At 34.8% G+C, this 19,178-nt stretch overlaps 1 protein-coding gene across 1 annotated transcript in view; it reads left to right on the top strand.

The window, feature by feature from the left end:
* The window catches only part of ADGRG6 (adhesion G protein-coupled receptor G6), a gene marked incomplete in the record, with an annotated part of 148,972 nt that overhangs the window by 79,603 nt on the left and 50,191 nt on the right, over positions 1-19,178 (top strand). Inside the window, 3 exon segments of the mRNA XM_070073491.1 lie at positions 6,501-6,569; positions 9,936-10,019; positions 16,901-16,986. Coding sequence (XP_069929592.1) covers positions 6,501-6,569; positions 9,936-10,019; positions 16,901-16,986 — 239 coding nt within the window.

The raw sequence follows: 19,178 nt of genomic DNA, 5'->3' as shown, positions 1-19,178 counted from the left end.
AAGAGAGAGAGAGAGAGAGAGAGAGAGAGAGAGAAAAGAAGAGGAGGAGAGGAGAGAGAGGATAGAATCTCCCAAGATGACCACACAGCCAGGGTTGTGCCAACCCAAAGCCAGGCACCAAGAGTTCTATTCAGATCTCCCACATGGGTGACAGGAGTCCAGATACTTGGGCCATCTTCCATTGTTTTTCCCAGGTGCATCAGCATGAAGCTGGAATCCAAATGGAGCAGCCAGGACATGAATTGGCACCCATATGGGAAGCTGGCATTGCAAGCATCAGCTTTACCCACTACACCACTATGCTGGTCCCTTAACTGGCATCTTAATCACTAAACTAAATGCCTGACCCTCCATGAACTTTTTGAAGACCTTTTGTATGTGTATATTGTTCAAAAGCTAATTCAAGCCAACTAACGTATTGATTACCTAATATTCATATGTATCATTTACTTATTTGAGAGACTTAGAGACACAAAAGAGAGCTCTTGTCTGCATGTAAGTGCCACATATAAGTGAGATCATGCAGTCCTCCTATTTTCTTAAGCATTGCCTTTGAGAATTCTTTCACAACCCTAATATTACCAGAACATATCAAATGCATGTTCATCTGCCTTAGTCATTTATAAGTTTTCAAAATGACTTCATTGAAGGAGTAACACAAGCTTACAGGGTCAAAATATTTGCTTTTCTTTAACTTTTATAGCTGTCTTCCTGACATTCCAAGATGATGCCACAAGCCCTCATTCCGCAAGCTGCGATGCCCTGGCCCGTGTTTCAGGAGTAATGATGGCGGAGGAAATTTCCTGCCGCTTAATCATCAGCTTTGAGTTAAGAACTGAAGTCACTTATTAACTGACAGGAAATACCTGTAACAGAGATTATATCTAGGCTTATTAACAAAGCAAAACTGCAATAAGTGTGCTCTATTGACATTTTCACCTTTCTTTTTTTCCCAGAAAACACTGTGTCTTGCTGTTTATGGTTATTGTAATTTCCAACAAACTAAGGACCAGTACAGTAACCAATGTGAAAACAGAATTCATTCCTAACATTCCATTGGACTGACATTGTCTGTTAAATATTCCAGGATAAACTTGTGATAGAAAATGAATGGATTTTCCAAAGATATACTGCTAAATCAATTTTAATGTGAAAGTTAAATGGTAGAACAGAATTTACTTCAATTAACATTAAAACATATTGTCATCTGTTTCACATATTAAATATCCAAGCCTTAATAAAATTAATATAAGTGTACATTTCAAAATTTCAGAATTGTACTTTTTAATTTCCCCTACATTGTTCTAAGCATATTTGCAGAATAAGAATTTTTCAGCAGTTTTTAAAAATCATGCTTAATCTTGTCAGTCCCTTCCAGAGAGAAATGCGTTATTTAGCAGTAGTTCCTTTTCCGTTTATAACATCTTTATTTTTCTTAGGACAATTTTATTAAATATTTTCAGTTTTATGAGTTCCGTGGATAGATAATTTCCTTAGTGGACTCTTTAATTGTAGGTACAAGTATTTGCTTGTGTTATGATTTAAGTTTAGATACTGGCTAACATCCATCAATTTTCATAAAGAACAGACAGTGCCTTCTCTACCAGTTTTATTTATTTTACTGATTACTGCTCTTTCCTGAGGAGTGGCACAGTATAACTCAATGAATAGTCCAGGTTCAATTAAGTTACATCTATTTAACAAGCACGTATTAAACACTTCCATCTTTTAGTCACTATGGCTATGGAGAAAAAATGCAAATACTAAGTATTTAACTTTGTTGATGATCTTTTCTAGAAATATGTGGACTTGTGCCAACTTCGGTTTTCATTTCCAAAAATTTTACACCTAGTATTTAAGACTCACCAAATCTTGGATTCATACTCTTTCATTTTTAATTACTATATTTCTGTCCTTTATACTGTAAAACTTTCAGTCATTATTATCCCCTTCCTTCTATCCCAAATGAATTATTGATTTCAGCATTTTTAGATTACCAACCCATTTTTTTTCAGTTTTCTTTTTTTTTAAACTTTTATTTAATGAATATAAATTTCCAAAGTACAGCTTATGGATTACAATGGCTTCCCCTCCATAACGTCCCTCCCACCCATTTTTGAGATAAAATCACTCTCTGTTTACAAAGGACTTTATTCTTTGAGGTTGCTCAACATTTTATGAGCATAGATGACTTCTAAAATAATTTTCTGTTAAATATATTTATTTATGAGTAACAACTAAGAGCAGACTGAAAAATATTATTTTTTTCACTTTGCATCTTAGTCTGAGGATTTACTGCACTATTATTCGAATTTTCACTATATAAAGTAAAAGATGATTTGCTGACTATATATCAGCCCTTTTTTAGTACAGTGTTTGTAAATATTTATTGACACCTCTCAGTAGCATGATTTTAGAATAATCACAATAAATGGGGAAAAGATTAACAGTTTTATAGCTTTTCATCAACTGCCTATTTTCAGTGAATTCCTTTTATTTTTAGAAAAATTAGACCTAAATTTACCCTTAATATTGAGTAAACACCTTTCAATACCTTCATGGTAGCCTCATAAATCAGTGAATATACACAGATCACATTCTAAGAACAATTTGTAGATGACAGGTTAATCACTGTCCAGTAGAAAGAATGTTTATTCTTTCTTAATACTCAGCTGGTGGCAAATCTGTCAGACTAGGAAAATTGATCATGTGATAGGCTTTATATGCCAGAAATAGAACTGGATATTCATAAAAAAGTCTGTATATACTTTTTATATTTCATGTATTTGTTTCTGAAATTTTGTATATTTTTAAAATAAGATTTCATTACCCAGTTTAATTTCCTTCTAATTAAACTAAATTTGCCACTTATATTTATACCACTTTTACCAAAACAATATTCAAGTATAAATTCTGTTGTTATATTGGGTCATCATAAAATAGTGTGTATTAAATACTTTTAGAACAATGTTAATTTGCTGAAACAAGAAATTATCCCAAAAGAACAGCTACTTAAAATATTGAGAAGCAAGTATTATAATTTCCCATGACAGGATGCCACGATTTGAAGTTCATCCTTGTTTCTGCACATTGGAACTGATGAAATAGTTAAGGATATTGTTAAAAACCTTACTCTAAATCATAGTTCTTCAGATTTACTTTCCTTTTTCCCATCTCTAAACCTCTTTAACACACTGTAGTGAAAATGCAGTTAGCCTTAAAACTTCTTTCCCACAACACTCTCCTCTTATCTCTCTTTGTCTTCTAGAGATACTGTATCAGTGCCAGAAATGGCTTAAGGAACCTTTGACTGCCAACATTGTGTGTAATTTGAGAACTGCAGGAACTCCATCCAGGGGTCTCCTCTGTTGTGTGTTATACTGAGATTACATCAGTCATGTTGAGTTTTGAAGACTTTGTAGTTTTCAGAAATCCGGATCTTTTAATAATGAGCAGTCACTGTCATGGAAGTGATAATGGGCAGAGAGCATTCATGATAAAAGTCTCCCTCAGTTCCGTCTCAGCTTCTGCCTTCTCCAGTGCTTTTTATCCATAATACACTTACTTAAGTTTTCAGTCTTTCAAACTCCCCTTCCCTATCTCTGCTTTCTTTCACAGCCAAGCTTCCTCTTCTTGCATTCAATACTCAAACTTGGGTAGTTTGGATTTCATTGTTCCCACGCTGCTGAAACGAATTTCTTTGGCGACACTACCACAATTCCAATACAAAGTTGAAGGCATTCATAGTCTTTATCATTCTTTATGCTTCTGGTGTACATGACATGGCTACAACCTCCATGAACTTTTCTTTACTTAAATTCTGGGAAAGCATCTGCTGTATAGGGAGTCTGTAGCTCTTTTACTTATACTTGATAGATAATTAAATATCAGAATATTTATGGTTCCCTCCTATTTTCTACTCAAACTAACAGTCTGTGTCTGCTGATTCTCTTCACATCCATATCTTCCATTGAGTATGTCCTGGCAAAACCTCTTACAAAAACACACAACTTCCCACTTATATATAGTGGTCTGTTTCCATTACTGGACTATTTATCCCACTCTTCCAAAGTTTGTTCTTCTCCTGGCATTTTCTGTCTCCTTTTATGTGATCATTATGTACCAATTTCTTAAGTTGGAAACCGGTAGAATCTGAGTTCTTCCCTTTCTTTTCCTGTTTTCTATTAGTCATTAAACCACATACTCCATAATTAAATTTCTTTTTTAAAAAGATTTATTTATGTGATAGAGTTACAGAAATGAGGGAAGAGGGAGGGAGGGAGGAGGGAGAGCAAGTGGAAGAGAATGAGAGAGCAAGAGCGAGCTTACATCCATTGGTTCAGTTCGTAGATGGTTGCAATGGCCAGGCTGAAGCCAGGAGCCATGAGCTTCATTTTGTCTCCCATGTGGTGGCAGGAGCCCAAACACTTGGGCCATCTTCTGCTTTTACTGGGTCATGATCAGAGAGCTAGATCAGCAGTGGAGTAGTAAGGACATGAACTAACACCCATATGAGATTTTGACATCCTGGCAGTGACTTTTTACCTGCTGCACTGCAATGCCAGTGCCTCCATATTTCTTACATCCATCTCTTTATGTCTGGCCTCCTTATACTCATGATATAAAGCCTGACTTACTAGTATTGTTCCTGCTTCTTGTATCTCCTCCTTTTTGGCTCTATAACCTCAAAAAGAATGCTTTCAATCTAAATCTAAGTTTCTACCCTTGTTCTCCTTCATCTTTTCCCATGGCCTTTAAGAGTTCACAGTTTTAGCTGTCATTCATAATACGTTGAGTAATTTCTTCAGTAAAGCTGGAGCACCTACTTACTGTGTATAGAATTCACCATTGGAAGAAAGACACAAGATCCCAGCTCTCATGGTGTGCATATTCTACCAAGCCCTCCACCAGCTACTGATTACTTTTATATCTGATCATCTGCACTGACTGCTTACAGTTACCCTACCAAGCAATCCCAAGTCCAAGACCTTTTCAGAACTTGGTATGGCATGTTGTAGAAATTACTTGCTGGTAATACCAATCTCTACTCTCTTACCCGAAATCCTTCTGACCTCACATGCCTCATGGGTCTCCTTGTTTTGAATGGGTTTCCTATTTGCTCTTCTGACCAGACTACCATTATGTCCCACTTTGGACCACTACCACTTCAGAGCTCTTCTCCTATTGCATTCAGAACTGTGAGGCCATTTCCCATCCATGTCTGGTTTAGAGACATGACGTTGCTTAAGGCATTGTTCTGGTTTCTTGCTTCACATGTTGTAGATAATGAGTAAATGTTTGCTACATGAGTCTATAAAGGTCTGTGATGAGTTAATGTCATCTCACAGACTTGCCTGTGGGGTTAGGTCTTTCTGAGTTACCATATGTGATTCCTTCCTGGTGCCTGAGGCATGCTGTTAAACTGAGATATTTTCTGCTTATGCACACCGTTTACCTAAGTAGGCATCTTCGGTTAGCTCATATGCTGGCCTTGCCTTCCCATCATGTTATTCCCATGGGAAAGTTTGGAAGATGTTCAAACATTAGAATGAAATCAGTAGCTTAAAAATAATAAAATTAGGGATACAGTATGTATCATTTTGTATATATATATTTATACTTGTAAGTTTGTTTTTGTAGTACACACATACAAGAGAATACTTCAACAAGTTCATAGAAAATAGAACTAAAAGATGTTCAGTTTGGTGCCAAAAATTTTTGAAATTCATGCGTAGTCTTTCATAACATACATTTTTCATGAACATTTTGAAGATCTCTCATAAATGTGTATCTTATATATAATTGCATTTATTCTTATATCTTTATTCATGGTGAATTATGCTTTTTTCATAATAAACATAGCCTATCTTCCCCAGGCTCAACGTACTGGCAAAACTGTTAACTGCCAAAGGAAGATTTATTGAGATGGAGAAAATCCCCTACTTCTACTAGAAAATCAGCTCAAAACTTGTTTCCTGCTAAGTATGAGTCAGTAAAAGCTTTAAATAAAAAGACAGAGCCTAACTTGAAGTCACAGAACCATGTTTCCAGAATTGCAAATAGCATGTGCTAGCATTTGTGGACCAAAAATATGCATTTTGTGAGTGACTCATAATATCCAAGTTCACTTCTGAAACTTCTCCTTGTTGTTGATATTATATCTCTATGAATTTCCACCAGAGCATTATAATATATTGTACAAAAGGCCTTGAACTTTTTATAAAATTTGGAGGAGAATAGCACTTCTAATTTTATGTGTGGATTGCTGATAATTCATGTAAAGATTTTGAAGGCAATTTTACTAACTTGATTCTGTGCTTGAGAAAATTGAAACACAGTAACCTTAAAAGAATTTATTCCCATTGGAGTATTCTTGATGGAGTCTTCTTGGGCTGTTCATATTATACCAACCATATGGTTCTTCATTTATTTTTTCAGGATAATATCAATGAATTAAATTAATTAAGACAAACTTATATATTCTCTTTATGTTAATCAAGGTTCCTACCTGATCCCGCTCCCAGCCGCAGAACTAGCCAACTGTGCAGATCTGGGGACCCTTTGTCAAGGTAGGGAGCCAGCCAACATCCTCTTCTGGAGTTGTCTTGATTCATACTTCTTCCTTGAATAATGTAGTTGTCATTGCTTTGATTTTTATCTGAATTTTCACTAGGAAGTCCAGAAACCAGCAAAACAGAAGAATTTCTGGATGTGTTTTAGTTGTGTGGGTGTACAGTACATACAGTGTAGAGAAAGAATGCATTCACACACTGGATAAGCACATTTCCATAAAACACTAAGTTTTTAAAAATGTTAATTATGTTATATAAAGCACTAAGTTTTAAAAAAATGTTAATTATGTTATATAAAGCACTAAGTTTTTTAAAAATGTTAATTATGTTATACCATAAAGCACTAAGCTTTTTAAAAATGTTAATTTGTTATATGATTAAACAGGGTTGGTTTAATTTTTCCTCATTTCTCAAGAATATTGCAAAGGCCCAGGATAAATATAATAATATAATATTATAAAGAAATACTTATGTCTATAAAACAAGGAAAGAAATTAAATTGAATATTTAGTTAAGCCCATGAGGCAATTTATGATGTAAAGTATAACTTAAATCATAAGATAAAAATGCTTTCACTAAGTGAATGTTAATGTAAGTGTTAATTATTATGATGCTCATGAGTATACTGTGTCAATATTCCCATTATGTATTGTATTTTAGATACTTGCATGCTAAGTAATACATAAAGTGAGTTTTAAAATAATAATATATTTTGCTTTAATTTTATTGTGCCCCTCCTAATTACTCATGACCCTTTTTCACTCATTTTTCCTCTGTAAAATATGAAGTAATACATTCTATGTACCACATTAAGAATCATGGCCATACCTTATGTAGAAACTGGATCTCATGTTAAAGGGATCATAGTGCATGGGTGACAGGATGAGAAGTGAGAATAAATGAGCAGGAACATTAGATCTCTTCTGTGATTCTAGTGTTGGGGATAGGACAGACAGGGGAAGGGAGTATAGCTCATTATTATCTACAGTTTTCCTTTGGAGATGTTGTGTCTTTGATATTATCAATCGATACTCTAAAAAGTAGGTCTTTAAGTAGTTTCTTTCCGTGAACTCAGCACAGTTTTAAAAGTTATATTAAACAAACAGAAAATCTTAATTTTATTTAGATCAAGATAGGCAGGTTTAAAATTTTAGTTTTCTTTTTTCATTTTTTAATGATTTATTTCTTTACTTGAATGACAGAATTAAAGAGGGGAAGACAGAGAGATAGATCTTCTATCCTCTGGTTCACTCCCCAGTGGCCTCAATGGCTAAAGCTGGACAGATCTGAAGCCAGGAGCTAGAAGCTCCCTCCTTGTCTCCTACATGGTTTCAGGGACCCAAGTACTTGGGCCATCCTCCACTGCTTTTGCAGGTGCATAGCAGGGAGCTGGATTGGAAGTGGGGTAGCTGGGACTCTAACCTGAACCCATATGGGAAGCTGGTGCCAAAGGCAGGGGCCTAATCTGCTTTGCCACAATGCCGGCTCCTGTTTTTTCATTTAGTCTGAGGTGTCTATGGTACTGATTCTTTGATTCAAAGAACAAGAGCCCCAGCCTTTTCTATTTTTTTCTCTTCTAAGCTAAATGACCAAAAGCCATTTTCATGATGTATTTTTCATGAAGATGAATATAACTGGTTGTTCATAATAAAAAACTCTTCAAAAAGAATTCCTATTGTTTTTTTTTAAAGATTTTACTTATTTATTTAAGAGGTAAAGTTACAGAGAGTGAGAAGGAGAGACAGAGAGAGAGAGGTCTTCCTTCCGTTGTTTCACTTCCCAAGTGGCTGCAATGGCTGGAGCTAAGCCAGTCCGAAGCCAGAAGCCCGGAGCTTCTTTCCGGTCTCCCACATGGGGGCAGGGGCCCAAACACTTGGGCCATCCTCCACTGCTTTCCCAGGCCACAGCAGAGAGCTGGACTGGAAGAGGAGCAACCGGGACTAGAACCGGCGCCCATATGGGATGCTGGCGCCACAGGTGGAGGATTAACCTAGTGCACCATGGCACCGGCCCCATTCCTATTCTTTTTTTTTTAAAATTTTTTTTTTTTTTTTGACAGGCAGAGTGGACAGTAAGAGAGAGAGACAGAGAGAAAGGTATTCCTTTGCCGTTGGTTCACCCTCCAATGGCCACTGCGGCCAGCGCGCTGCGGCTGGCGCACCGCGCTGATCCAAAGGCAGGAGCCAGGTACCTATCCTGGTCTCCCATGGGGTGCAGGGCCCAAGCACTTGGGCCATCCTCCACTGCACTCCCTGGCCACAGCAGAGAGCTGGCCTGGAAGAGGGGCAACCGGGACAGAACTCCGGCGTCCCAACCGGGACTAGAACCCGGTGTGCCGGCATCACAAAGTGGAGGATTAGCCTAGTGAGCCGTGGCACTGGCCCCCATTCCTATTCTTAAATATTGTATACTTTGGAGTAGAAAATTATTTTAATTACAAATGTACAATTTTGATTCAAGAAATACAGTGTTTTATTAAGGGCCTTTAGAAGGCAATTCTCTGCATACTCACTTAAATGTTTTAAATTTAGATAATTTTTAATTAATATTTAATACATATATGTGGACATTGTACATTTGGATGCACATTGAATACAAATGTATCATCTGATAAGCTATAGTAAAATTATGTATGTAGCTTATTTTATTTCTTTGCTTTTCCATAGTTGACGCACTGCCTAATGGTTTAATCTTTTTAGGATTTTGATAGTGTCAGAGGCATGACTATAGCATAGGCTTTGAAAATGTCTCCCCTGTAAGGCTTGCCCTTGGGAAGTATTCTTTGTCCATCAATGTTTAGTAAAGTTATTAGAATCATTAATTGATTGATCTAGTCTATATATTTCATTCTCTTTCATTTTGTGTACTTTATCTTCACAAGGAAACATACTTCTTGGTAAGAAATTTTATTTCTCTAATGTCACGATATCAAGCAGACTGACTTAATTTTGGTAACTTGCATGCTATAAGTATATAAAGACTACCCTCTAAAATGTTTTCCATTTACAAATTCAGGAAACAGGTCTAGAAAGATTTAGTAACTTCTGTGTAACTGCCAACCTCATAATGGCAGACCTGGGTCTACAATCTAAGTGTCATTTCTTTAATCTCATTATGCAAGTTCCAGATCCTTGTGCAAAATGGCACGTGGCACCAGAGGTCATGTGAACTGATTCTTAATGTGCCATAGAAGACATTGCTTTGATTTTATGCATTATAACCTTGGGGTCTGTTGTATTTAGTGGCAAAAAATGGTTTTTATTCCTCCTCTATATATTTTCATGCATTAAATATAGATTGCTCATCCATATTAACTTTCCTGTGCTCCTTGCAAAATTACATCTTTCTCATCTTTATTACCAGCTACTGTAAGCTCTCCTAGTACTACATCACCCATTGTCACCACTAACATGCCTGTTACTAATAGAATCGATAAACAAAAGAATGGTAAGAAATAATTACCTTTTATATTTGTGGTGTGTCTGACCCAATAAAATATTATATTCTGAGGATGGAAATGTATATTATTCCAACAATGTTTTTGTTATTGGAGAAGGTTGATACATCTGTAGCTTTGCAGTAGTAGTAATCACTTGATCTAGGGTTTCCCATACTGAGGATCAGTGGAATGGGTAGATTTCCAGGACTCCTCTTGTGTACTTTTAGATAAAGTTTCTTTCAAAGGAAGTTGTAAAACAAATACATTTAATATAAGAAATTAATCTTCACAATAGTGGACTTCCAAGCTGAAAAAAAGCCCTATTATTCCCATTATACTTTCTCAGATTATTCAGGGAACTAGTTTTGAATGGAACTTATAATTTCAAAAAGCTAAGAAATTTTAGTAATTTGATCACTGAAATCAGCTTTATATTCACACATTTGTGACATTTAAATAGATTTTTATGTTAAATATTTTGCTATTTTTGTTTTGAATAAAGTTAGAATATGATTAGATGTCAAGAAAGTCCTAAAAATTTTGAATGACATAAATTCAAGTAACTTCAAATACTTCTTGCTTTTTTGTTCATATATCCTTTTCTATTTATTTTCTTTGTAATTTGCAAATATGGCAGAAAGAAAATAATGGAGGAAAACCCAGCTAAATTGAGTTACTGTTTAGCTTAATATACTTAGGGACCATGTAATTCAGTCTTAGTGATTTCAGTTCTTTTTTTTAAATATTTATTTATTTATTTATTTGAAAGTCAGAGTTACACAGAGAGAAAAGGAGAGGCAGAGAGAGAGAGAGAGAGAGAAAGACACACAGAGAGAGAGAGAGAGAGGTAGGTTTTCCATCCTCTGGTTCACTCCCCAATTGGCTGCCGATCCAAAGCCAGGAGCCTTCTCCAGGTCTCCCACTCAGGTGCAGGGGCCCAAGGACTTAGCCTATCTTCTAGTGCTTTCCCCGGCCATAGCAGAGAGCTGGATCAGAAGGGGAGCAGCCAGGACTCGAACCGGTGCCTATCTGGGATGCTGGCACTGCAGGCAGCGGCTTTACCCGCTACACCATAGCACCGGCCCTCTGTGATTTCAGTTCTAATAAAGAGAAATTCCAATCAGGTGACCATTCTGTGGCCTCAAATACAGTAATATTCTCAAATATGAGATATTAGAAACAAAGGAATTTTGTAAACCCCAATCATTTAGCTTGTGAGGCCAAGACATCTGTAATATATCACCAGAGGTCCCAAACCCAGAAAAAAGAAACCCACATAACTCATTTTTTCTTTGGCTTTGGGGGTTACATCAACTTCCTCTGTAAGAACATTTAACTTGGAAGTATGGAATATTTTACATAAAACACAGATATAAATTTCATTAGGATTATAAAGACATCGATTCAGTAAAGTGTTTATGATTATTCTGGTAGTTACACCAAGGAGATTTATGATGGAGCAGAAATTCCAGCAACCCCCAAGAAAGCAAGAGCAGCTGAAGTTTCCAGTGCATATTTCACATGGACTCCAGCCAACAGATGGGAATATTATAATTCTAACTAAGTATTTCGTTCTTTGTATGCACATACAAAGAGCCTCTGTAGCATTCTCCCTCAAAACTGGCACATCCTCTACCGCTCAAGAACATTTAGAGGAGGCTTCAGAGCCTGAGACTTGGTGGAGTGGAACTGCATTCACTCAATCATGTCATTTTTGACATTCCTGAAGAAAGCCTTGTTCAGTCCATCTCTGTCTGCATCACAACCTTCAGTGGAGTTTCAACAAAGCAAGCAAATGTTAGATAGTTAAAATGGTGTATCTTAACCACATTAATGAAAAAATATGATTCAGATGACTCTTGCTCAGAGAATAATCTGAGTATTTATAAATATCAAAAACTTATCACATGGTAGAAATATTCTCAAAATTGTGTACTCAATTTTCTGTTTTACCATATTCCTGAATCACCCATACTATTTAAGATTTTTTACTAAATTGACTCACTTTTTAACTTAAATTTTTGTATTTACATTATGAAATTAATGTGCTATTGTAAAATAGAAGCATAACTGCTCATTAAATATATAAATGAAAGTGAAAATAAATATAAGGTAAACAGCATTTTATAATAATACCTGCTGGCTTCTCATATTTCCTTACATCTTTTCTTAAAAAGAACTTCTTTTATTTTAATTTTATTTGAAATGCAGAAGGAGTGAGAGGAAAGAGAGAGAACAATGGAGAAAGAAAGAGAGGGAGGGTGATGCGATGGGAGCAATAAAGGGAAAGAGGAAGGAAAGAGAGAGAGAGGTCTTCTGTCCTCTGGTCTATTCCCCAAATGCCTGCAGCAGCCAGGGCTAGAGCAGACTGCAGTCGGGAGCTAAAACCTTAGTCTCGGTCTCCCACGCACGTGCAAGGACCCAAGTATTTGAGCCACCACCTGCTGCCGCCATGATACACATTGACAGGAAGCTGGACCAGAAGCAGAGTAGCTGAATTTTTTTTCTTGGGTGTAATCAAATTTGAAGCAATTTAGAATTATTTTTTCACTTGGGGAATAAATGCAAATTAATGTCATGTCCTAGATTATCTAAAACTATTCATGTATACCATGTACAATTCTTATTCTTTGGGAAACTGATACTGTAAACAGTCTCAGGGTTATGATCTGATATGTATTTACTTTGTTCACTCACTGTAACAAAGATAGGCACAATTGTCACATCTGTTATCTGCCTTACCCAGTCCTTTTAACTCTGGGCTGGCAGAGATTTACTGAGCTCATCAATAATAATATGCCAGTACAACGAAAGGAGAGGAATTTAGATTGCTTGATAATCTATTTTCTTAATATGTCAATAAAATTTGTCTTCCTAGCTTTTGTGAAATGTTACTGTTTTTCTATGTAAAGTGCTTTTTGTTATTTTCAGTAGGACTTCTATCTGAGACCTTAGATTATATACTAAAAATATCTTTCAAGCTACTTTTCACAAACAAATATTTCAGGAGAACATTCCTGAACATTCTCACAAATAATGAACCTTTGTGCCTTATCCATTAAATTCCCAAGAAAAGCTCTTGGACCAATGATTATTTTGATTCCAAATCATTAGAAACATTACCCTAAACCTAATGAATAATAAACTTATATCAGGTTGGCATGAGCAACTCAAATAAGGCATTGACTCCATTAGTCCTTATTGTTCTGAAATCTGGCTTATGCAAGTATAAATTGTAATGCTGTCTCCACTTTATCACATATGGCTAGCTTTTTTTTTTTTTTTTTAGTGAAGGGAAGTGATAACAAACCATTTATTTTGGCTGTCATATGAAATCTTTTTTTTTCTTTTTTTTTAATTTTCTTTTTTTTTTACATTTTTTAAACTTTTATTTAATGAAAATAAATTTCCAAAGTACGGCTTATGGATTACAATGGCTTCCCCCCCATATCGTCTCTCCCACCCGCATCCCTCCCCTTTCCCACTCCCTCTCCCATTCACATGAGGATTCATTTTCGATTATCTTTATATACAGAAGATCAGTTTAGCATATATTAAGTAAAGATTTCAACAGTTTGCTCCCACACAAACATAAAGTAAAAATAATAGATGATTTTTTAAATGATGATGAAATCAGATCAGACCTATTGTCATGTTTAATCCCAGTGAGAGTCAAGTTGGGAATTGATAATTTCTTCTTTTTTTTTTTTTACAGAAGATCAGTTTAGTATACATTAAGTAAAGATTTCAACAGTTTGCACCCCCATAGAAACACAAAGAGAAATATACTGTTTGAGTACTCATTATAGCATTAAGTCTCAATGTACAGCACATTAAGGACAGAGATCCTACATGAGGAGTAAATAATAATCTCAGAGGATATTGGTAGATTCCAACTATCTGTGTAGCTTTATATGCCAGATATTTTGAAGAATTGGGACATGCAGGATCTGCAGGATGACAATCACCTAATATTAGATAATTACATTGTCACCAGTTCAAACAAATAATCTCAAATAGAAAATAGCATTGGGTTCATATATTTACATTTGTCTGTTCAAACATGTATTTTCAAACCTGTCATTTCACACTTGTATGTCAGACCATTGAATATACACTAGATAAAATAGTGTCATTTCTGTATTATCCAAGAAACTCTGAGAAGAATGTTAATCTGAAAAAAGGAAGGCTGAATTGGAGAGATGCTTACAGAAAGGAATACTGCTTTGAAACTGCATTCGCAATGGCCGACAGTGAGTTCTACTTTGAATTCTACAGTGCTACAAGAGTGATGGCTTAAGAAAATAGTTATAGGGACTGGCACTGTGCTGTAGCAGGTGAAGCTGCTGCCTGCAGCACTGGCGTTCCATATGGGTGCCAGATCAATTCGCTGCTGCTTCACTTCTGATCCAGCTCCCTGCTAATTCACCTAGGAAAGCAGCAGAAAATGGCCCAAGTGCTTGGGCCCCTGCACCCCATGGGTGACCAGAAGAAACTCCTGGCTCCTGACTTAGATCTAGCCAGCTCTGGCTGTTGCAGTCATTTGGGCAGTGAACCAGCAGATGTAAGATCTCTTTCTGTTCTCCCTCTCTCTCTGTAACTTTGCCTTTCAAATAAAATAAATAAGTAGTTTTTTTAATAGATATATTCTTAAATACTTATTTTTCAAGAAATATGTATCATTAATTCATCTAGCCTGGATATCATTCTTAGGAAAATACATACATATTTTGAAGTTTCTAGAAGGCATGAAGATTCATGAATATCTTTTACATTGAGATACTCCTGGAGTTGTTAGGTCCTGGAACGGGCTGCATCAAGTTGTCTTAATAGCATTCCTCTGGGGGCAGTGTTTCAACCAGTTGTTTTCCTAACTTCCAAACCCTTCTCATCAGCTCTTCGGTGGTCATTTTATCTTGCTCTAGTGATTCACTTGTAAGCATTTTCATGATTACTTGCTTACTCCACTATTCAAAAATTATAAATAACAAGTATGTTACACTGAGTAGTTTTTGATTGTTTAGAAACTATATAATTCCCAGGATTCTGAAAAGAGACTACTTGAAAATTAGTCATAGCACAGTAGAATCAGTAGCATGAGATGCTAAGTTGGGATACTAACATTTTACTTGCTGTAAGCAATGTAACTACTAAGACTACTACTACTATATGTAGATGTCTGCTATTGGATGTCTCTCATAAAAATAATGAACTGGAAAAAATGGATTGGAAATATTTAACATTTAAAAATTCTTCGATATTTTGGTATTGCCATAAAATTTCAAGAAATGCCAGTAATTAAAAATACTTATTTTAGTACTTTGCAGTATTTTTCCAGAGATTAAACAATTCATACTTATATCACAAAAGTGTGCTTTAGGTCTCCATCTAGTGGTGGGTTCTCAGATTGTCTACTAACCCCCATGTATATTCCCAGAATATCCTCCTGAAAACTGTATCAACTCTTGGCTTCTGTAATTTGAATTTCCTCTCAATTATTCAGAAAATCTATGATTTGAATTTCCTTTCAAACATTCAGAAAGTTCATGATTTGACATTATAAAATCTGCAAGATAAATAGTTTTTTGGTCTGAATTATCATTTGTTTAATGTGTGCCTCTGAATACTTTTTGTTCAGAATATTTTTGAAGGAGTATAAAATAAACATAAATAAACATCATTAAAATATCTGAAAAGTTTTAGAAGTTGAAATAAACTAGTTTGCATAACTAAAAAGTCACATGTCTTGGGCTTGCAGCAGTTTTATACGTTTATACATTATACAATTATACATGTGGGGGGGTGGCAATTCTGTTATTTAGACATGAAACTGACTACTTTACAGGAAAAACATTCCTTATGCAGTGGGACTGGAATTTACATTTTGCTAGATTCAGGGGTTCATATAGACATACTTTTGTAACTTTCTACTGCCTCTTTGTGATTTCATTAAATGTATTCTGCAACATTATTTTAATTATATATTTCTATATTTCTTTATTTTCTGGGCATTTTTACTTAAGATAACATAATGGTGAAGAAATATGATTAACAATAATGAAAATCAAAAGTTTTTCTTTTTCTACAACCTATCATATTTCAAATGGGTATTTTTTTCTGATTAGTTACTTTAAGTAAAATAACCTGTAGAACACATCTAGATAGATTTAGCAAACCATTAATATTGAGTTTTGATTTTCATGCAAAAAAGAAAAAAGAAAAAAGGGCTACTTTAAAGATTGCCCCAAAATGAAAGAAACAGAGCCTTTTAAACAATAAGGTTTTCCTGTTATGTAAGTTAGTCCTCTTAAAATTCTTCCTGCCAATATTCTTTCTTTTTTCTTTCTACTTTGTTATTAATGGCCATTTTTAAAAAAATTTGGTCAGAAATCAGGTAAAATCCAGTAGTATAGTAGATGTCATATTGGAGGAGAAGAAAAAGTGAGAAGGAGGGTTTATGGGCAGTCAGTACATGAGCCTATTCTTTCCCAAGTTAATGTCTGCCCATAATCTCACTAAGTTTTCATACCCCCAACCTCATTATCAATCTTTATAATGTGCAAAAAGTATAATTTCATATAAAAAATCAAACTATCATTAAAATCATCATTTTGCAAATTGTAGAGATCAACTACCTATAGAATTTATAGAGTATGATGAAACATGTAGTTGATAATTTAGGAATAATACATTCTGTGTAGGAATAGTTAGTTTGTAACTATCTCTAAGTCAGATCAGTAAGCTTAACATGAAAAGTAGCTCAGAAATTTTCTGTGCTCTGTAGAAAGCATTTCTTATAATTTTTGTGGAATGATATGACTGTATATTTAAATGGTTTAAAATTACTGTCAAATATAATTAATGAACTAATCTTGTTTCCAATGGGCAGATGGAATTATGTATAGAATATCGATAGTGATTCAAAACAGCCTTCATCACCCTGAGGTAAAAGTACAGAGCAAGGTTGCAGAATGGGTAAGTTGAATTGGTAAAATTTATATTTTGTTGTAAATCTTCAAGTTCTTAAAATCTAGAAAATACTCTGGGTAACTGAATCTGTGGGTCATCCTGAAACATGGATGCTGTTCATTATAAATATAGGAATAGACACATGAGATTGGATGTACTTTTACAAAGAAAGAGAGTTGTATTTGAATAAAGGGTATTAAGCAGCCTAAGAGACTATCAGTATCTTAAATAAGAAAGGTACCACACAAATGGAAATAGATTTTGATAGGTATCCTTATCTACTAGTAGATCCACACAGTGCCACCTATGTTTTTCAAAATACATTTCTTATTCTTTTTGTTTGAATGTTGGATCAAAGTCAGAGTATAAAAAGACAAATCCTCCCATCTTTGTCAGTCATCTGTTGGGAGACCAACCCATCTGCTTGGAAATCACTGTTAATGTGGTTTTTCTGGATTTTTATCTATATAAAGGAAAATATGACTATAAATTCTTATTTCATTCCTTTTTATGCTAGAAGTAGTGTTTTTTACTCACCATTCTCCACCATATTTTTCTTGTTGCCAGATTTTATAACATTAATACAGGGACTTCATCTTTTAAAAAAAAGGACAGAAACACACAGTGTACTATTTTATTATTTGACTGACTAGGTCTTCTGTTGAGGGACATTAGGTTATACTTTATTTAGCATTATTCTATTAGAAAACAATTTGGTAGTTTCTGATTTTAGAAAATCTAATTTTTTTTCTTTTCTTTATAAATAAAACTGATAATTTTTTCCTTTTTATTTGCTCTACACCAATTTCAAAATTTTCACTTCCCACCTAGAGTACACTGCAAGGCTTTGTAGTTATTTTTATGTAGAATTCTGTTATAGTTCAAAGATTAGTATTTTTGTGAAAAAAGTCATTGTGAATAAAAGTAGACATTCTGAAGCGGGAAAGGTGACTTTTCTTATTTGTGTGTACACGTATGAAGAATAACTCACTGGAAAACATAGTCTTGTTTTTAAAAGCAATATCCAGAAACAAAAGTGTGTAATTAACAGCTGTGCTACAAAACTGGAGAGGAAAATGAAATTCTGTAATAGAAGTCAAAATAAATGCAGTTGTTTTCTTTTTGGAATGATACAGTAACAGCTGACTCAAATACTAGCAGAGGTGTTCAATTTTGCATCCCCTTTTTCTCTCTAGCATTATTCCTTTTGTTTAAAATCAGAATGATTTCAGAAGTAAATTTCTTTTGACAGTTCTTTATTTTCATTTTCAAACAAATACTCTGGTAATATCATTAATTCTGAAAATTAGCATTCACCAGAAAGTTTGTGCTGGCCAAAGTGTAGTTTTACATTGGTGCTTGCTTCAGACAGTTTCAGCATAACATCATTCTTACTAAAGCTAGGCTTTACAAGAAGTTTTCATTTAATATGCAAGTTACTGAAGTAGATACTTATTTGGTCATGGAGAACATATAAGTGGTTTCCCTGCTTCATAAAACAGATTGAGCATCCCACAAGATCTGCAAGTTTTTTTTTTAAATGCAGTGCTCCTAAAGTTTTAGAATTTGGAATATTTGGATGACTGGATTTTCAGATTAGAGGTGTTGAACTCATGAAGTCTATTCCAAAATTCAAGAAAAAAATAAAATCTGAATCAGTTCTATCCCCAAAGCATTGTGCATAAGGAATATTCACTGTATTGCAATTTATAATTAAAAATAATTTCACACGTTTTGTCAACATTTTCTAAAATTTACACTGAATTTCAGAATTGATTACAAGGAAGGCTACATGTGCATATGAAATAAGATCTAAAGAAACTTTTGGAGGTGATGCATAGATAGCAGGATCTTACGTAAGTGGAGACCTTCTGCTTCTCACCTGCATCCTGGAAGATTGCTGTTTATACCGAGAAAAATCCATTGCCTCCCCAAGAGTCTGATGCTGAGCCCCAAAGAGCCTGTAAAGACTAAACACAAATTACTGTCATCCAGTAATGTTGCACTTAGTCTTCACTTGCTTTTTAAAAGTTCATGTTGTTAATTTTTCCATATTCCTAATATTGTTAGATTATGTTAATTACTAGAAGACATGTCTCAGTACATCTCAATGTTTATCAAATGAAGAACAAGGAACCTATTTATTGTGCTAGTCTCATGGTATTAAGGGCTAGAGAGGAAATGATAGACTTCAGTTC

Source organism: Oryctolagus cuniculus, chromosome 5 (assembly GCF_964237555.1).
Source record: "Oryctolagus cuniculus chromosome 5, mOryCun1.1, whole genome shotgun sequence".
Classification (NCBI taxonomy): domain Eukaryota; kingdom Metazoa; phylum Chordata; class Mammalia; order Lagomorpha; family Leporidae; genus Oryctolagus; species Oryctolagus cuniculus.
This window is presented reverse-complemented; position numbering and strand designations above follow the sequence as displayed.